The 21,827-nt window shown below is 43.4% G+C and overlaps 1 protein-coding gene across 1 annotated transcript; it reads left to right on the top strand.

Annotated features, from left to right (window-relative positions):
• The first annotated feature begins 295 nt into the window (after positions 1-295).
• Positions 296-17,791, top strand: LOC143550371 (uncharacterized). Its single transcript, XM_077041030.1, has 8 exons — positions 296-544; positions 1,296-1,376; positions 1,464-1,517; positions 1,588-1,656; positions 16,728-16,790; positions 16,859-16,941; positions 17,032-17,097; positions 17,731-17,791. Exons 1-8 carry the CDS (start codon positions 296-298, stop codon positions 17,771-17,773), a joined length of 708 nt encoding a protein of 235 aa, XP_076897145.1. The 3' UTR covers positions 17,774-17,791.
• Positions 17,792-21,827: the final 4,036 nt, after the last annotated feature.

Genomic DNA, 21,827 nt, shown 5'->3' on the forward strand with positions numbered 1-21,827 from the left:
TTTTAATGAGTTTTACACATAAATTAAAATGCCTAACAACCCCATATTCTCCCCCAGTCTATAAATAAACTTATTAATTGACACTATTATTTACCAAATTAAGCACATAGTTAAAATTGTTTAATATAATTTTTCAACCCACCCGCCAACCCAAAATGTCCATTTTCAACCACCAATACCTGTCATGTTCCCATAAAGTAAATTAAATGATTGTATTAAGTCAAAAGGACGAGTATACCCTTGTACTTGCACCAGAATTCCTTCCGGATAAGCGGGAGCCAAGTGTTTAGCAGCAATGGCGTCCTTAGCAACTACTTTGCTGCGGCCAACTGTACTTTTATCTACTGGGTTCCCAAAAAGTAATCGCCCCCCATCAAGAAAACAACTTGTAGTTGTTGCCGCAAGAATCGAGTCCAAAGGCGTTTCTTTGGCAGGCGTGGGGGTCTGGTTTTATCCGGGGAATCCCTCAATAGGTGGATCGCTAGGGGTTCCGTCCGTCCAGACTCGTGGCCGGCTCGGGCTACCTTTAGCCATTGGGGGCCACGTACGGAGTACCCAGCGTTAGTTAGTTAGTTGGTCGTTCTGAAAAAAAAGATTCAAGGAAACTAAATTTGGTTAACACTGAGTTTTACCCAATCTCATTTTGCCCAAATCCAATCCCATTTTAATTGTAACCGAAACTGAGGAACCCGAATAAGATTTTGATTTGGGTGTTTTTTTTTTGTTATAATCGGGGTTTCCGGTGTGTACCAAAACCAAATTCGAATATGGTTTTGCCCACTTTGAATATAGTTCGGTTACCCAGGAAACCGAAACCTAAACCTAGAGGTGTAGAGGAGCCCTCATGAGTTACTTGTGATCGGCTCTATCAAATCTCAAGTTGAGCCAAGCTTAAACAAGCTCGAGCATTAAAATAAGCATGATTAATAAACGAGCCCGAGCCTGAGCTTTACTTATCGAGATGGCAAGCCTCATCGCAAGCCTATTATTTATATATTCTTTATTTAATGTGATAAATATCTATTTATATAATAATATTTATTACATATAAAATTATGATAAAAATAACTACATATTATATATTATGTAATTTATTAAAAGATAATTAAATTATATGAAAGCAATTAAAGCGCATATAAATTAATTAATAGTAAGTAATAAATGAGTCGGACTTGAGCTTGAAACAACGAGTTACTAGCCATGCAACGAGTCGAGCTTGAGCTTGGCTCGACTCTGCTTGGTTCGTTTACACATGTACCTGAACGGTTGAACATAGGTTATTATATCTTTGGCAGGTTATGTTCATTTGCAATCACTGTCCATTTGTTAAGCACTTGAAAAAGGACATTGTGAAGCTTACAAACTTCTACTTGAAGGTAGGTTGGTAACTATACGTTATCGGGCCTTTTCTTTTTAACCGTGACCTTGCATCTACAACGTTGACTCTTTGATCTTTGAAACAGAAAGGACTAGGAGTTGTTGCAATATCATCAAATTCCGTAGTTACTCACCCACAGGTTCAGTTCAATTTGCTTTTTTGGAAGCATCAGTTTGATTCCTATATGTAAACAATCATTTCTATGGCAGGATGGACCGGTTTTCATGGCGGAAGATGCAAGAATTTTTAATTATCCATTCCCATACCTATATGATCATGTATGCCGATTATTCCTTCTTGAAGAAACGTGGATCGGCTCACTGGTAGACGATCAACTTTCCTCGGGTATGAGTATGCTATTTCACCGATGGTTCTCCGGAGTATGAATTCTTCCACCTACAAAACGAGCAGCACCGTGAACTTACCCCTCAGAAAGGGACAGAGGGGTCCTCTTTGGGGTAACCCTCCGGTGTGAGAATAAGAGATTGTAGGAGAGGATAATAATAATCTGAGAGTGAGTAAGGAATTGGAATGTATTTTCTTGCTTACCTCCCCTTTTGGAGGTGGTGTGGTATTTATAGTGTTAGGGTTTCCAATGATTGGGCTCAGATCCCATTAGGGCCTTTTTGGCCTCCTCCTGTTGCTTTGCGCCACGTGTCCTTAGGACACCTGGTGCTTTTTCATTGATTATTCTCTGACCCAGGTATTTCACCTGACCCATGTGCAATCACGTGGTAGCACATGGGTTTTGCTGAGTTCTCCACCTTTCATTGGCAGCTGTCAACATCAGCATATTTTTATTCCTTAAAGGATACCTTCTGGAAGGTTGTCTGACGAGCACAATCAAGGTTGTCCTTATCCTTATTTGGATAAGGACGAGGTTGATTATGTGCACGTGTGATATGCGCCTATCCTGAGGATGCGCGAGGTCTTCTCTTTATTCTCACGCGCAGATGTTTCATGCGCAGATGTGATATGCGCCAGCATATGTAATATGCGCCACGCGCAGATGCGTCACGCGCAGATGTGATATGCGTGAGCATGTGATATGCGCCACGCGCAGATGCGCCACGCGCAGATGTGATATGCGTGAGCATATATGGTGCGTGAGCATATGTGATATGCGCCATGCGCATAGGTTTTGGCTTTGTGCCTTCATGATATCTTGATTTCAAGCCTCTTGTCTATATCTTGTGGGTTGACCCGCCCCGCTCGATGTTAAGGCGGGTACATACCTCTTCAAGCCCCCCAGTCTAATGTGTGTCTTGTCTCGCGCGAGCGAGGTAAGATAGATATTAGACTTAATAGTTCTCTTTTAATAGGGTTTGTCTTTTCCTTTTTTATTTCTCATCGTTGCGCGAAATTCTATCCTTTTGGTTAAAATGAATCGTCCATGTACGTGGTTGGTTGGTGCTGACATGCGTCAGAGATGGAGACATGTGTCAGACTTTTCGTGTGCTCGAGGTGCTACAGTTGCCTTTCATGTCCCCTCACACAGTGTCAGGAACACGTGTCGCGCTCGCGTTGGCCTGCACCTGCGAGTGGGGGCGCGTGAACTCTGATAAGTACCTGTTTTGTTCCCTTTTATGTCCCCTCACACAGTGTCAGGAACACGTGTCGCGCTCGCGTTGGCCTGCACCTGCGAGTGGGGGCGCGTGAACTCTGATCAGTACCTGTTTCTCTCTCTCCTGGGCCTATAAAAGCAAGCCTTTTGAGTTGTTATTCTTCATCTTCATTGTTATTTCAGAGCTTTTTCTTTCCTTCCATTTTTATTCCGATTAAGAGCTTGTCTTTTGCTTCCAGATTTCCGTTCTTGAAGTAACCTCTGTTTGATTCACAGTTGTATGTCTGATAACCCAGACGCCACAATCTCCCCCAGCAGACGCCGTGTAAAATCATTAGTCATGTCCACTTTGAAGAAGACCTGCAAGGGAAAACGGGCTGCTGAGGCCTCGTCGGAGGAGGTGGGGAAGGGCAAGACAGTGAAGAGGTGGGATGAGATTCCCTGCAAGTTGAGACAGTCTGATTTCGACAGTCTCATCGCCTCTCAGGGTTTTCTCCCTGAGTACGGCTGTATGCTCCCGGCGGCCGGGCAAACGGCGGCAGATCCGCCCACCGGCTATATCTCCTTATACTGCCATTTTTTCACTCACTGCAACCTTCGTCTCCCGATGACAAGGTTTATGGGTGCGCTGCTTAAATTTCATGGGATTCACATATCCCAAGTCCATCCTTTTGGACTTGTGCGCATGACTCATTTTGAGTTCATGTGCAAAGCTCAGCGCGAGGAGCCAACCCCTCGGCGCTTTCAATTTTTTTATAAGCCAAAAATCCAAGATTCTTGGTTCTCATTCGTTCCTCGCAGTCAGAAGGTCAAGTGCTACACTGTTTCCTTCAAGAGCCTTCATGACTGGTCTGAGAAATTTTTCTATATTAAGGCTGGTGTGATTCCCATCCGCATGACCATGCGCGCAATCACTTCTGCGCCCGCGGATGTGAATGTTCTTAAGAACCCAACTGGCGCATGGGTTAATAAGTTGACTGCTGAACCATCCCCCGCTAAGAATATTTGCGAGGAGGCGCTGGTGGGGGTTGGCATGAGCAGGAGGTGGGCCGACAGCGCGACTGAGCCTGTTATCCAAGTTGATGGATTATGTGAGTTATTAGCTCATTGCATTATTTCTGCGCGAATATAATTCGTTTTGCTGATATCATTTGTCTTGTTTTATGCAGTAAGCAAGGAGTATGTCCACGCCGCCTATGATGAGCATATGGAGGGTGGCTCTGTCGCGCTGGGCGCTGGGGAAGTTGGCTTCCCCGATCGCTTCGCTGATATGTTCATCCCTGTTGATTTGGGATTTTGCTTTGACAGTGATGCGCCTGGTAGGCCTTTGTACTTATGCTTATGCCTTTAGAATACCAAATTTGGTTAACATTTCTGTTGCACGTATTGTAGATGCGCTCGAGAACTATGAGCTGGAGCTCGCGGAAGAAGAGGTGGAGGAGGAAGCTGAGGTGCCACAACTCAAGCGTAAAGCTAAAGGGAAAACTGGCGCAGGGGCCAGTAAAAAACAGAAGAAAAATGATGCCCCTGATGCTCAGGATCCTCCTACTCTGGCGAAGGGACTTAAGAAAACCAAGGGGTTTACCTCCAAGGTTTCCTTGTCATCTTTGCCTCAAGGTGTGGGCAGTCCTCCTGTCCACACGAGGTATGGTGCCGCCACCTCCTCTCTTCGCGCGGCGGAAAAGGGAAGCGGCGCTGCGCCTGCTGTTTCCTCTTCAACAGGTATACTTTGTTTATACTTTATGGTTTTATGAGTGTGATTCCGATAGAGTTATTAATGAATCTTTGCTCACTCAAATGTTTGTAGAGCCGGCGACCTTGGTGGATCAACCTCAGGCGCAACAAGGTACCGAGGCTGCGCCGAAGGTTGCTTTGAAGTCCCCTGTTTTGCCCTCAAAAAGGGGGAAAATGGACTTCATGGCGATGTTTAACTCGCGAACGGCGGTGCGCCAAGTTATATATTGCGCTTTTATTTTCTGAATTTTTTCTTTTTAGATCAAGTCTTGAATCATTTCTCTTTGTTGGTTTTTTCATAGGCATTATAGCTGGCACACAAGCTGCTGGCGGCACTGCTGGCGCCGGCGCCAGCGCCGTTGGTTCTGCTCCTGCTCCTGCAAGCACTGAATCTCCCCTCATTGGGATTACTAAGGAGCAGGAGGCTGTTTTACGCGCTGATCTCGCGGCGTCGAGACCTCCCTCACCTCCTCCTGCGCGCAGCCCTCCTCGCGAGACTGGTTTTGATTTTTCCAGGTCGCAGGAGAAAAGGCCTGTTACAGAGGAAGATGAGGAGGCCCATTTTGAAGACTCCGATGGCGGCCGCGCAAGCCCTGTAGCGCCACGAGATTTCGTGGCGCAGTCTTCTCATGGGGCTGGCGCTGACTTTTCTGCTTGCTCCCCGCAGGTATAAGTTCGTTTTGCTCCGCTGCGCGGACTTCCATATTAGTGTTTAGATGACTAGAACGTTTCTTTGTGTTTGCAGGAAGCCGATCACATATACCGCCCGAGATGGAATATTACTGAGGATAGCTCATTTCAGTCCATGGGGGTGTGTGAAGACTTCTGGGCTCACTCCGTGCCTCCAGCTGAAAGGAGGTTTCAGGAGGAGCGCGCCCGCGTGGACTTGCTCAACGACCATCTTTTCGCTGGGTCAGCGTTCTTTGCTGCCTCCCAAGAGCTTCGCTATGATTATGTAAAGGTGCGTGATGCTCTTGCGGAGGCCAAGCAAGAGGCTAAGGTATCTGCTTGGAATCTTTCTGACGCTCGAGAGAGAGCTGAGAAACTCCAAGTAGAACTCAGCGAGAACCGAGCAAGTGCCAACGCTGCCTTCGTGAAGCGCGGGCATGAGCTGCAGGCTGCGCGGGAGAAGCTGCAGGCAGCAGAGGCGGACGCGGCCAAGTATGCGCGGCGATGTGCGCGACTTGGAGCTGGATGCAGAGGCGCGTGACCAAGCGCTTGTGCAGTCTATCACTGACAAATCTTCATTAGAGAGTGAGGTTGCGCGCCTGAAGAAGGAGCTTGAGGCCGCGCGGGCAGAGAAGGATGAAGCCCTGGCGACGGCAGCGTCTAGCCAAGAAGCGCTCGATGCTGCGCGAGCGGAAAGGAAAGAGGCCTTGGCGGCAGCAGCGTCCGACAGAGAGGAGCTGAAACAGACCAAGGAAACTGTTGAGTTGTTAAACTCTCAGATTCCTGCTCTTGAGACGTCTGTTTCTTCCCTCGCGCAGGATCGCCAATGGCTAGTCTCACAGGGTATGACTCGTTGCGCTTATGCGATGAAATACTCAGACGAGTTTCAGACCCTTGTGATGGATTGCAACGCTGCCTCGCGCTTGGTTGGTCGAGCTGAAGGGTTTAAGGATGGCTGTGAATATAACATGCTGAAGAAGAACCCATCCGACTACCCTTATCAGCTCGACGTTGTCTGCGCGGACATGGCCAAGGTGGGGGAGAAGTATTTGAATACTCCCATTCCCATCCTTGAGCAGGTATTTTAACCTTAATGAGTTTACCTTGACTTATTTTCCTAGTCTTTTTGTACTCACACTTTTCCTTATGCTTTGCAGATAGCCTTGCTTGCTGATCAGCCCGATCTCGGCGCTCTAAAGAAATTACTTGACGAGTGTGAAGGGGCTGGTGGCGGCGATGATGGCGCGGGCAATGCTGCCTCTGCTAGCGGCTCTGGCGTGGCCAAAGGACCCGCTCCTGACACTATTGTGATAGAAGACGACTCCATTCAAGACGAACAGCTTGACTATGGCAAGTTTGGAGATGACGAGGAGCGGGCTGCGCCAGATGCTGAGGGAGGTAATGATGAGGGCGATGAAGAGGCTGACGTCGACATAGAGACTTGAGAAGCCCTTCATGTTTTTTTTTTTATTTGCAGTTTGTATCTCATCATTTTGTAAATTTGTAACCTTCTATGTTTTGGAATGAAATTTTGTTTTTCCCTTATTCGCATCTTGCGCATTCCCCATTCATCTCTTTATATTGCATGTTTGCTTGTTGAATATAAGATATGCTTGCACGTTGAAATAAGAACAAGGTTGTAAGGAAATTATTTTACTTAATCCTTGTCATATTTTAAGTGATTTTGCAATATCCTGACTATGTTGACACGTGCCTTGGCGTTTCATTATTCCTCTTTTGCGCGACGTTATCGCGCATTTATTATAGGGAATTATGAGTTTTTTAGCCTTTACGTGTCAGTATGTGTTACTCTGATATCCATTACAATTCCATGCGCGACCTCGACCTGAGACCTTAACAACTATGTTTTGGCATGTGCTTTGCCTTAGTTGTGCTTAGGTATTTTTATGGTCTAGCTGCGCAGCATGTAGGATGGATCTTGTGAGTGATTTGAGCTAAGGCTCGTATTATTGGGCTAAGGCCTTGAGCTAAGGCTCATATTATTGGGCTAAGGCCCTGACGTTTTAGAGTTAAAACTCGTTAACGCGTTTGAGCTTGAAGCTCGCGCATGTATGTTTTACTTCGTTTTATTTTTGTTTTGATGTCAATACAATGTTGTCATATTGCTCAAAATTAATAAAGGGAAGTGTGAAACATGTATGCAAAAGGTAATAGAACACACATTAAGAGAAGATAGCGCGTATCATTATTCATAATGGCTTAAAAAGCCTTGATTACAAACTTGACAATTTTTACATGAAACATTTTCTAAGCTGTGCTGCGTTCCATGCGCGCGGGATCTTCTTTCCATTCAAATCTTTTAAAGCGTATGCGCCTTTTCCCAATTCTTCCGAGACTTGATAAGGTCCCTCCCAATTGGGGGACATCTTTCCCGGGGGTATCGCGCGGCTAGCTTCATTGTTTTGAAGGACAAAATCATTCTTCTTGAAGTGGCATTCTTTCACGCGCTGATTGTAATAGTTTTCTAGTTTTTTCTTGTATTTGGCTTCACTGATGATAGCCGCTTCTCTGCGCCCTTCAAGTAAGTTGAGATCCAACCTTCTTTCGCGCTCGTTATCAATCTTATTCATCATGAGCACTCTATGGGATGGGCATCCAATTTCTGCTGGAATCATAGCCTCCGTTCCATAGGTTAGGCTGAACGGGGATTCGCCATTGCTGGTTTTGCTTAATGTCCTGTGCGCCCACAGGACATTAGGTAGCTCCTCGACCCATGAATGGGATTCTCCCTCCAGCCTTTTCTTCAGCCCATTTAGCAAGCTTTGGTTCGCGCGCTCCACTTGGCCATTCCCCTGAGGGTGGTATACTGAAGTGAAGATTTGGTTGATGCGCAATTCCTTGAGCCAACTGGATATCTTCCTGTCGGTGAATTGTTTGCCATTGTCGCTCACAATTTCCATGGGCAGGCCAAAACGGCATATGATGTGGCTCCAAATAAATTGCTTCATCGCCTCGGCTGTGATTTTTGCTAGTGGCTTGGCTTCAACCCATTTTGTGAAATAGTCTACTGCCACTACCAAAAATTTTACTCGCCCTTGCGCTTGCGGTAGGGGACCCACAATATCGATTGCCCATTTGTGGAAAGGCCATGCGGAGGTCACCGGAATCAAGTTGTTCTTTGGCCGCATGGTGTTTGGCGCATAGCTCTGACACGCTTTGCATTTTTGGATCTCTTTTAACGCGTCCAAGTACATGCCTGGCCAATAGTAACCTGCGCTCATTGCCTTGGCAACCACCATGCGCGGGCCAGCATGTATTCCACAGATTCCTTCGTGTATCTCTCTGATCACATAGCTCGCTTCCTCAGCATCTAGGCATTTCATGAGCGGTCCAAGATAAGAGTGTCGATATAACGTACCATCAAGCAGTTCGTAGTTCTGCGACTTGTGTCTTATCTTCCTCGCCTGTGCGCGATCGTCCGGTATCTTTCCCTCCTTCAAGAATTCCATTAATGGAGTTATCCATGATGAAGGTGTTGTATGAATTACAAGGACAGACTTCGCTCCCACCGACGGGTTGCTCATTACTTCCACCCTGACATCTTTGCCAAAGTGATCGAAGCTGGTTGATGCCATCTTACTCAGCGCGTCGGCAGACTTGTTTTCACTGCGCGGAATATGTATGATTCTGAAGAAGTCAAATTGCTCGATGAGTTTTCTCGCCTGCTCTAGATACAGAGGCATGGTGTTCTCCTTGGCATCATAAAGGCCATTGACCTGTGCTGCTACCAAGTATGAATCAACATGGGCCTCTAGCTTTTTAACTCCGAACTTGTGCGCGATGCGCAGACCAGCCAGCAGGGCTTCATACTCAGCTTCATTGTTGGTGCTCTTGAAATCCAACCTGATTGCGTAAGTATACTCATGACTTTCTGGATCCACCAGCTTGAGGCCTGCGCCAGACTCTTCATTGTTTGAAGCTCCATCAGTGAATAATCTCCAAACATTTTCTTCATTATTGGCTCGCGGAGGGTCTACCTCGCGCTGAGCCTCTTCAATTTTTCCTTCAGGGATTTCTGCGATGAAATCAGCTAAGACTTGACCCTTTATTGCTGGACGGGGCTTATAGGCGATCGTGTGCTCTCCTAATTCCAGCGCCCATTTTGTCAGCCTTCCTGAGAGCGCGGGACGCCGCAAGACTTGCTGGATGTTGTAACCAGTCAGAACTTCAATAGGATGACCATTGAAATATCTATGAAGCTTGCGCGACGCGTGTGTTAGTGACAAAACTAACTTTTCCATGATGGAGTAGCGCGTCTCAGGATCTGTCAGCACCCGACTCACATAATAGATTGGTGTTTGGATTCCCTTGCGATCCACCAACAACACTGCGCCGATGGCGCGCTCTCCTGCTGACAGGTACAATGTTAGAGTTTCGCCAGGAAGTGGAGCTGTGAGCGCAGGCAGATTTATCAGACATTCTTTTATCTCACTGAAAGCTTGCTCGGCCTCAGGCGTCCACTTGAATTGGCTTTTCTTTAGGCAATTTCTCAATGTGTTAACGAAATGGGGTAGATTTGCTTGCATGGTTCGCTAGGAACCTGTTGATTGATACCAATCTACCATTCAACTTTTGAACTTCTTTCATGGTGGATGGTGAGGGCATGTCAAGGATAGCCTCCACCTTCTCTGGGTTCACCTTGAAACCATCCTTGGTGACCATTACACCGAGAAATTTCCCTTCTTCTACGCCAAATGTGCATTTGCTCGGGTTGAGCTTCATGTTTACTTCCTTTAGGCGCCAAAGGGTTTCTTCGATGTCTTTGAGCATTTGTTTTTCCTCCCTGCTTTTGATCACCAAATCATCCACGTAGACTTCTAGGTTTCTTCCAATTTTCTCGTTGAAAACCGCGTCCATGAGTCTTTGGTAGGTGGCTCCCGTATTCTTCAAACCAAAGGGCATTTTTGTGTAACAAAAAACACCCTTGTCGGTTCAGAAGGCGGTCTTGTCCTCGTCTTGTGGTGCCATTTGAATTTGGTGATAGCCCTTATAGGCATCCAGAAAACATTTGAGCTTAAATGGCGCCACGGAGTCCACCTTCGCGTCAATGTTTGGGAGGGGGTAACAATCTTTTGGACATGCTTTGTTGAGGTCTTTGAAGTCAATGCACATCCTCCATGACCCGTTGCTCTTCTTTACCATCACAGGATTGGCTACCCATGTCTGGTATCGTATTGGGCGGATGATGTTTGCGCGCAGTAGATCCTCTACTTGCTCATTCATGGCCTTTGCCTTCTCATCCCCCATGATTCTCTTCTTTTGAGCAATTGGCTCTACGGACTTGAACGTGTTGAGAGAATGTTGCGCCAGGTCTCGCGGAACCCCAGTCATATCGGAATGTTGCCACTCGAAGACCGACATATACGTTGTGAGCAATCTTTTCATTCTCAACCTTGTGTCGTCTGATATCGTGGCTCCAATTGTGATTGTTTGCTCTGGGAATTTTGGGTTGAGAATCCATTCCTCTGGCGCGTTGTTTGCCATTGGAAGTTTCATTCTCCCTTCCCGCGGAATACTTGTCACTGCGCACAAATGATCTCGGTATACAAATGTTACACCTGTTGGTGTTGGGAACCCCAACGCGCCGTGCGCTGGCGACGGTATGGCGTTGAATTGGGCAATCGTTCCTCTACCCAAGATCATATTGTGGCATGAAGTGGTGGGCAAGACCAAGAAGTTGACAATTTCAGCTCGCTTGTGTTTCTCATCCCCCATAGTTAGTTCAAATTGTATCTGACCTAAGGGGTGAATGATTTCATTTGAAACACCCGAGATTGGTGCATTCACAATTTCGAGCCTTGCTTGGTCTGCTGGATCCAACTCCCTGAAACATTGCTCATACATGATGTCTGATTCACTGCCAGTGTCCACCAGGACTTTTGACACTTCATAATGAGCAATGTGTGTAGTGATGACTAGAGGACTGCTGATAGAAGGGCCTCCCCTGATTCTTGGGAAGATTACTTGTTGCTCGCGCCAATCTCCTTGGACTTGCGCGCTTCTCTTTCTCGATCTTTGCCCTTGCCTTCCTCCCTCGGCTACACAGATTCTTTTGAACTTTTTGCTGGCTGAGGCTCCATCTGGTTGTTCATTCTCTGGTCTTGGGTTTTTCACCAGGTGAGCCAACTTGCCTGATTTCACATCTCTTTCAATCGCATCCTTCAAATGGTGGCATGCATCGGTGTTGTGCCCTGTGGACTTGTGAAACTCACAAAACTTGCCACTGTTTGGTGGTCCCTTATAGTGTAGTGGCTTGGGGCTTTTAAACTGGACATTCTCTGTGCTTAACACTTGTGAAGGCGTTTTAGTGAGGGGAGTCCATATTCTTGGTAGAGGTCTGTTAGGCTCTCTGCCGCCTTCCCTCTTGTCACCCTCTCCGCGATTACGACTGTCTTTTTGGGGCTGGGGTGAGCTTGGTTGCGCCTGCTTTTCTGCGTGAGAAAAACTGGTTTGTTGCAACCTGGACCATACAGAGTTTTGTTTGCCCCTCCTTTCGTTGTTGCGCGGTGCTTCTGCTTGGTGCCCTCTTTCTCTTGCTCTATCTTGGGCAATTTGTTTTTCATTTCGCGCGAAGACTCGCGATGCTTCCATTAGCTTGGCCCAAGTGGTTGGCATGCCATCTCTGCTCACGAGAGCTCTGCGGAGTTGATCACTGCGCGCACCTTGTATAAAGGCCACGCGCAAGAGTTGCTCAGTGATACCTCCAATTGCAAGAGATTCCTGATTGAAACGAGTTATGTAGTCTTCAATCATTTCATCATTCCTGCGCACGCAGTGCATGATGTCATCAGGGTCGCGCGTGTGTCTGCGCTGCTGTACGAAGTGAGCTTGGAACTTCTCCAATAGCTCTTCGAACCCATCGATTTGCCCAGTCGGCAAGCTTTCGAACCAGACACGCGCTGCGCCCGTGAGGCAGCGAGCAAACATGTGACACCATGTTGGCATCGTCCAGCTTTCTAGGTTTCCAGTGTTGTAAAAACCTTGTAGGAAATCGTCTGGATCAGTTGTGCCGTCGTACTTGCCCAAACCACTTAGCATCTTGGTTTTGTGCTGAATGGGAGCCTTCGCGATGCGCTCAGTGAATTTTGAATGCTTCACCAAGATGGCTGGCCTGTATGGTGTGGTTACGTCCACTTGCCCTCTCGCTGGTGGGTTGTACGGTGTGTACAGATCCATATCGGCTTTGGCCCCAGGCGCTATGTTCATGTGCGCGCGGAGCTGTGAGCCTCCTGCATGAGTATCTCGCGTCTTCCTCATGCTGTGCACTTCTTCATCACTAAAATCAGCGTGTTCAGTGTGAGCAGAGTGACCATCTTCCGGCTCGCGCGCCCTTTTTGTTGTTCCTTGAATGGTTTGCTTATCAAACACGAGCCTTTGTGTTAAGTCGGCTAACTTTTTGTGTTTGACCAGCTCATTGTATTTGTCCATTAAACGTCGTTGTTCGTTTATGAGCCATTCTTTAGGGTCATTGGTTTCAACTTCTGGACCCATTGGTCCTTTTTGTTTCGCGCCAGTCAGATTTTGGAACGTGAGATCGTCTGGAGGAGTTTCAGTCTGGCTATGAGGAGTTGTGATGAAGGGATGGTTACTAGTGGTGCGCGCAGAATCACGCGGCACCCTCAGAAACTGTTGTCCCTCATTAACATCCTCAAGCTCAATATCCTCCAGAACTTGATCGCTGTTTCGAACACCAGAAACCATGGTGAAGTTTTTCAGAGAGAACTGATGAGATGGTGATTTTGTTGCCGTTGTAACATGTGATGGCGCCAATGAAGAAACGTGGATCGGCTCACTGGTAGACGATCAACTTTCCTCGGGTATGAGTATGCTATTTCACCGATGGTTCTCCGGAGTATGAATTCTTCCACCTACAAAACGAGCAGCACCGTGAACTTTCCCCTCAGAAAGGGACAGAGGGGTCCTCTTTGGGGTAACCCTCCGGTGTGAGAATAAGAGATTGTAGGAGAGGATAATAATAATCTGAGAGTGAGTAAGGAATTGGAATGTATTTTCTTGCTTACCTCCCCTTGTGGAGGTGGTGTGGTATTTATAGTGTTAGGGTTTCCAATGATTGGGCTCAGATCCCATTAGGGCCTTTTTGGCCTCCTCCTGTTGCTTTGCGCCACGTGTCCTTAGGACCCCTGGTGCTTTTTCATTGATTATTCTCTGACCCAGGTATTTCACCTGACCCATGTGCAATCACGTGGTAGCACATGGGTTTTGCTGAGTTGTCCACCTTTCATTGGCAGCTGTCAACATCAGCATATTCTTATTCCTTAAAGGATACCTTCTGGAAGGTTGTCTGACGAGCACAATCAAGGTTGTCCTTATCCTGATTTGGATAAGGACGAGGTTGATTATGTGCACGTGTGATATGCGCCTATCCTGAGGATGCGCGAGGTCTTCTCTTTATTCTCACGCGCAGATGTTTCATGCGCAGATGTTTCATGCGCCAGCATATGTAATATGCGCCACGCGCAGATGCGTCACGCGCAGATGTGATATGCGTGAGCATGCGCAGATGCGCCACGCGCAGATGTGATATGCGTGAGCATATATGGTGCGTGAGCATATGTGATATGCGCCATGCGCATAGGTTTTGGCTTTGTGCCTTCATGATATCTTGATTTCAAGCCTCTTGTCTATATCTTGCGGGTTGACCCGCCCCGCTCGATGTTAAGGCGGGTACATACCTCTTCACTTCTATTATAGTTTCATGTATGTTTGTAGGACCGGTGACGATCCGAGCAGGTTCGGGACGGAAGGTTTCAACCACAGATCAAAGATAAAAACAAACACTTTATTGATAAACGCGAACGGTTACATGCTTGTTTAAACAGAGAAATCACGATCTATGGCAGGGGGAGGTCGAGCATGGCCTCCCCCCTCATCCGGACAGCACCTGGGCTCCGGGCACGCAAAAACCTCGAAAAACCTTACCTGTTCACGACTGAAAGCTGGTATTTATACCCGCTGCCATTCGGTCAGGACTCATTCGATCGAATGAGTCCTATTCGATCGAATGGCAGACTCATTCGATCGAATGAGTCCTATTCGATCGAATGGCAGACTCATTCGATCGAATCAGAAACTGGTTCGATCGAATGAGTATCCATTTGAAAATGCTCTTTCAAATGGATCACTTTCAGCGTGAACCACTACCTAGGTGTACAGCATACAACATAAACATTCTAAACTATTCGCCAAGCGACGGCCACAAAATGTGCACCAACAAATTCCCCCTTGGACGTTGCTTGCGAATTGCTGTAGACACCTCTTGCAATCTTCAGTCAAATCTTCTGCTTTATCTTGATAATCACGTTGAAGAATACCATCATTGCAGCAAGATTCCCCCTTAGACTGAACTCTCGGTTAATGATGCAAAGTGTTCTCCATTGCTGACATCTTCAGACTAAATAATCTGTTTAAAACAACCAACTGTAGAAATTCCCCCTCAGACGTTGACGTGTATCCCAATATATAGACATGACAATACATGCACGCTTCCGCTGCGCGACTTACTATCGGCGAATCTTCACCCACACGGTTACTTCACCAACATGTATTGGACAAATGACAGAGGCTTCCAATCCACAGCTACTCCCCCTAAACAGATTAGTTTGTATGCAGATTCATCATCGGAGACAAAGACACATCATTAACTTCGTGATTGCGAATCACCAATTTTCAACAGAATTCCCTCCACAAAGCGGAATTCTCACATGCGGAAAATAAATATTTAACATGATTGGCCCATAAATAGTCAGATGCTCCTGACTACCCCACAATAACTCAAACTCAGATTCTCTCCACAAAGCAGAATCTTCAGAATGCGGACAATAAATTAAACTTGGTTGGCCCATAAATAGTCAGATGCTCCTGACTACCCCACAATAACATCATACCTCATCAGTAATCACTTTTCTCTGTTCTTCTGTGTTCTTATAACAATCACCACTGTAGAAGCTCAATGAACAAGGGGTTATCCATTAAACTTGTAGACGATAATTCCTTCAGGTAATTGTGCTTTGTTCATCTTCAAATTTGCCGCTTTAACCGTTAAACATTTAAACGCTCTGACTTTGCCGGCAAATATCAGTGAAAATTTCACTGTCACCAAACTTTTTCTGGAATGTGATCAACATGTATAGGATGTCCAGAAAAATCTTCATCACTGACCCGACAATTAACCGAAAATTTCCCGGAAATTTTGTCGAAAAAAATTTTATTTTCGCCAAACTTTTTCAGAAGACTTCCCGACTGATAAAAATGGCTTGGGCAAATTTTCGTGTAAGCAGGCGTTCCAGACTTTTTTTTTTTTTTTTTTTTTTTTTTTTTTTTTTTTTTTGGTCTGGAACATGTTCGATCGAATGAGAACTGGTTCGGTCGAATGAACCACAGATTCGATCGGATGAAGCACATATTCGATCGGATGAAGAACTGGTTCGATCAGCTATTTGAATTTGACACTTTGAGCGGGAAAACCAGTTCGATCGAATACAATCTGATTCGATCGAATGAAGACAATCGAATGGGCGGGAAAACTGGCGTTTGAATTTGACACTTTTGAGCGGGAAGACTGATTCGATCGAATCAGTCAATCGAATAGGCCTATTCGATCGAATGGGGAACTCGTTCGATCGAATGGACTGATTCGACTCCTTCAACGCCAGCCCAGAAAACGCGAAGAACACGAAGAACACACCAACATTTTAACGTCCAGAACGCATAAAATCAAGAGCTCGGCTTGCTACATCGGTTGTTAGACCTTTCTAGCGGTAACCGTGGCTCTGATACCAATTGTAGGACCGGTGACGATCCGAGCAGGTTCGGGACGGAAGGTTTCAACCACAGATCAAAGATAAAAACAAACACTTTATTGATAAACGCGAACGGTTACATGCTTGTTTAAACAGAGAAATCACGATCTATGGCAGGGGGAGGTCGAGCATGGCCTCCCCCCTCATCCGGACAGCACCTGGGCTCCGGGCACGCAAAAACCTCGAAAAACCTTACCTGTTCACGACTGAAAGCTGGTATTTATACCCGCTGCCATTCGGTCAGGACTCATTCGATCGAATGAGTCCTATTCGATCGAATGGCAGACTCATTCGATCGAATGAGTCCTATTCGATCGAATGGCAGACTCATTCGATCGAATCAGAAACTGGTTCGATCGAATGAGTATCCATTTGAAAATGCTCTTTCAAATGGATCACTTTCAGCGTGAACCACTACCTAGGTGTACAGCATACAACATAAACATTCTAAACTATTCGCCAAGCGACGGCCACAAAATGTGCACCAACAATGTTGTGTCTTTTGAGATGTGTACATGATTTTATATAAACTTAAAAGCAGTCACAAAATGTTGCAAGAGATTATGGAGCTGTTTGCACACCTGAGTTTTTCCTATTTAAAAAGGTACAATAGTTAACAATAGCCTCTGAATAATTGACTATTATCATAACCGAGCGCGGGTGGGGTTACAGGATGGGCGTCGACCCTTTGAACTCGTTTATCACGGTCAGTTTGACGATTCTCGACCAAGTAATAATGTTAGTGTCACGGGGAGGTCAGTTGTGTCTTTTAGAACGATAACTGATAATCTTCTAAGTTAGTTAGTTATGTTTCTCTTAGAATAAACTATTCTGTATGTTGGTAGGGACTTGAGCTTGGCAATAGATTGTGTTCTTAGTGGTCAACCAGTACCCACAAATCAAAAACCAAGGTATCTTTATATGCTGCTGACTTTGGGGTTGTCACATATGTTCCATTCTGTTTGAAAAAATTGCACAAATTGTCCCTGTAGCTTGACGATATTGCAAGTTTGGTCTCCGGATTTCTGACATGGTATCTTAGTCTAAACATATACGAGAGCGTTACACGTTACGTCCCCACTGTAAATCCTGGTTAGGTTTTAACGGAAAAGTGATGTCATTTGCTATTCATGTGAGGGTAATTGTGTCTTTTCAAATTTGAAACCCTAACAAAATGCTCTTTCAAACTCCGGAACTCATACGTCAACTTCATCACCTTCGATTATGCACTAATCAAAGTTGATGAAGTCAACTTTAGGAATTTTGGTGTTTGAAAGAGGATTTTATTAGGGTTTCAACTTTCAAGCTTGAAAAGACACAATCACTCTCACTTGAAGGGCACATGACATACTTTGCCGTTAAAAACCAACTGGGTGAACGATGTGGACTAAACGTGCAACCCTCTCACAAATGTTTGGTCTAAGTTTGCAATTTTTAAATCTGGAGACCAAACTTACAATGTTGTTAAACCATGAGGACAATTTGTGCAATTTGTTTATTTTGTGTAATCAGCCAATATTTACACAATTTACTCTTCTTGACAGCGTTGGGTGCAGCATAAAATGGCATCCCGGGGGGAATGTTTAAGTCGGGACATATTGTGCAATGTAATGAAGGTACACATTAGGTTTCTTTTACATATTGTGACCTTTTATTTATTTATTAAAAGCGAGCGATTAAAAAAGGTGATTTTACCTTATCCTATTTTATGGTTTTCTTTTTCAGTTAAATTGCTAGTTTAACTCATTTAATTCTTTAAAATTTCATTGATGAGTTAATATTGCTGTTGAAAAATGCCCAAAGAGAGGGGAAGACTTGCATCAGTACCCCTGTCACAAGTTACTTTGTGATTGATAACTCAAATGTTTTAAACACATGTATTGGTTATATATTCATCTGTTGAATTAGTACATTTTATTATGCATTTGTTAACTTTTTTAGTTTTTACATCGGTATGTGATTAAAGGGGGGGGGGGGGGGTAGATTCTGCAGGATAGTCATTTGTGTGTCCATATGTTTTTTTTCTTTTTCTGTGGTTCAATTTTTTTGGGTTATTGTGTTTATTACTATCCGGCAACAAATTTTTCGTGTGATCAAGTCAGGCCACATAACATAGTATAAATAGCGTGTACTCGGACGCTTTACACATACCAAAAAGTCAATAATCTGGCAGCGTCCACATCCCTTGATCGCACCATGTCCATTCATTATGGTCACCAACAAACCCGTAGTATAATATAGTATAAATAGCGTGTACTCGGACGCTTTGCGCATACAAAAAAGTCCTTATGGAACACTTGAACTTGTTGTCCCTTTTGCGGTACTGTTCCGGCAACCACCACCATTGCTATCTTGTGCTGCTTTGGTCCAAAAAGGTTAAGAGTTGTAAACTCACCAACATAGAACCGCAAAAAAAATTGGCGTATTAAAATATATTTGGATATTCGTGGTTTTACAGTAAGGCTTAAAGCAGAACTTTAATTGCCGAGACAAATGCTTCTTGTATATTTAGTTTGAAACCATTACACCTTACTTCTTATTAACAAAATTGCCGAGATAACATGTCTGTCTCCCAGGGTACAACAGCCGAAGTAGTATGTACTGCCGGGGAAGGCTACACGCCCGAGGCTACACCGGATACTTTAGTGTGCTAGAACTTGATAATATGAAGATGAAGTTTAGAGAGTTCTTCTCTACAATATTCCATAGAAAAAGAAATATATATGGTTTGTTTTTGATGATCATCCTTTTTGTTCTAAGACTTCTCTTCTCTTTCTTTAGGCAAATTTATGCAATAAACATGGATAAGTGAAAGGTCTCATTTAATTTGAGACATAAACTCTAATAAATATCATCAAGTGACATAAATAAAACTCAACCCCAAGATTTTATTTTTAATTCACCATATTAAAAGTTTCATTAATATTTCACTAAATAAAATATCCATTCATTTAACATAAATTTTCAACAATCCCCCACATGAATGGAGATTAATCAAAACATACACAAGATATCCAATGGAACCTCGACAGTTGAATATTGCAAGATAGGTAGGTGTTAGCTTTGAACCTTTCTTTGTGAAGTATACTTAGTCTCCTAGCAGTTAGTAGACGCGATGTCCTTGAACAAACCCCCATTTGTGCAGACGATAATACGCTTCACACAATAATCTCTCTAGCCGAGCACATCCCTTCATTGTCGTGTCCATTATGGTCTTGGAACACTAGCCTGGTTCTATGAAAGCTCTTGGAATTGCGCACCCCCACAATTTCATTCGAAGCGACCCCACTTTTCTTTCACATAGGTGATTGTCCATAAATCATTAAAAGCATTAAGGTTATAATGATTTACACAAATCTTTAACCATATATTATGCTTAGTCTCACGACATGTCACTGTTGTTATAGGAATGGACTAGGAAGTAACTAGACTCCCTTTATAATTTAGGAGGATATATATATATATATATATATATATATATATTAGCTTATGTGTCAACTTATACATAAGCTATGCCCCCATAGTGACCACCCTCAGATATATAATTAGGTTGTCCTATTGAACTTAGATCTTAGGATCTCCAATCAACTAAGTTAGGTTTTCCTTTATATACTCTTTTTCATGGGCTTTAGTCTCATTTCACAACTTGATCTATACTAAACCCTCAGGTTGTTGGATCCACAACATTATCTTTGACTTTGTCTAGTCACTACAAATAACTTGCGTAGATGAGATCAGTTGTCATGATGTGTTCTTAACTTATAAGTTAATTTTGCCTATTGTCAACTTTCTAAGACTATAACCACAGTGGCCACATGAATCTGGTTATAATATTTTTTTTTAAGATACACTTATCATTAAGGAAAACACATCTCCATTATGCACTAGGACCGTTTTGTCCTCCACTTAATCATGTGTTTGCAATGTTAGATTGAATTACAATAATCCTCATTGCTAAACCTTCCAAGTTCAAATGCAAGACACCTCCTCATTTAAGTGCTATTGGATAACATCATCCAACTTTTGGATGGGGTAAAGAAAGGTTCTTCCTTTCTACACAACTACACAAGTATGAGAAATCATCTCAATTACCATTTCTATATACCCCAAAAGGGTTGTTTCTTAAATGGCTTCCCCCACATTTCTTGCATTTTGACAAGTTTGCTTAACTTTACTTATGACCATAAATCGGCACTCATGATTTGAACAATACCATGTCTTTGTATCAGTGAGGTCATCAATGCTTACTAACTAATAAAGTAACACATGCCTTAGTGTTAGCTTCCACCACTTGATAAAGTTTAAGCTAAATTTGTCATAAGGTTGTTAACAAATCTAGAATGATTATAAATCACCATCTAGAACATACCTAAAATTTTTGAGGTCTTCTGACGATCCTCATAAGTTATATCATTTCCTTATATTGAATGATGACCCTCTTTAAATTTGTCTATACACAAATTCATTCTTGTGTTGTGAATGTTTCACATTAATTAGTCTTCGCAAAGCTCCACAATTAATAAGTGCTAGTCTAGCATGCTTTAGACTACAATACTTTAGCATGTGAACAGAAGATGCATTATTCTGATTCTTCACAGCCATTATAATCTCACTTTGAAACGTTCAACCCAAAATTTTAGACAAAATTATGGGACTTATTAACAATCTCTAAAATTTAGTATTTAAGAAAGTCTCATAAGTTAGTGTATGTAGCACATACATAACTTCATCATTCATTTAAGGAACATAACTTATTTTCCTTTGATCTCAAAGGCTTCATCATTTACTTATATGGACTTTGAACATAAGTCTTAATCCAAATCATTTTGATGAATACATTCATCAAGATTAATGTCACTCGTCTATAATCACTATTATTATGTTGAGATAAAGTCAATTGGATTAACACTCAAACTCTTGGAATTCACATTTGCATAGAAAGATTTATACATTTCAGTGTTGTTTCTTGAAACTATTTATTGAGATACTCTCCCAAAATGAAAGATAAAACTTCCACATAGTTCAAATAAAGTGAATGGTGATAGAAACATCTATATGTCCATCGTTATTGTAAGTATATTATAATAAATCTCTTGAGATTAATTAATATCAATTACAATAAGAGCATAATAAATCTCTTACGATTTAACTCGGTGACTTTTCAATGATGAATTTCCAAGAATTTAAATATCACATTCTTGTGTATTTCATCTTAATACACTCAACTCGTTATTCCATGACCCTCTCATGATGTCTCGTTATACATTTGATGTCTCGTCTTAAACTTTAGTCAATGCAACAACTCATAAGTTGTTTGTTATGCAAAATTCTTTTTGCACTATCCATTTTAAATTATTCTTTTTTTTAAACAAATATTTCATATTAACTAAATTTGTACGTTAAAATAAATATTGTTGTATTTGTTTGTAAAATTGCATATGTTATCCGAAGATATTGAACACAAAATAATGATACAACCGAAATACAACATAAAGTGTAAAGCACTTTTATAATAATTTAAATGGATAAGCAGACGAAATCTAGACATCTATCTAAAGTGTTATTATCTTCAACACTCTCATCATCCGACATGAATCATCTCAATGATATCATTTTATGTTATGTGTTGAGGTAATCCTTC

The sequence above is a fragment of the Bidens hawaiensis genome, unplaced genomic scaffold (assembly GCF_021521415.1).
Source record: "Bidens hawaiensis isolate Kalapana, Puna unplaced genomic scaffold, B.hawaiensis_p1.1 tig00016035_1, whole genome shotgun sequence".
In the NCBI taxonomy this organism is placed as follows: domain Eukaryota; kingdom Viridiplantae; phylum Streptophyta; class Magnoliopsida; order Asterales; family Asteraceae; genus Bidens; species Bidens hawaiensis.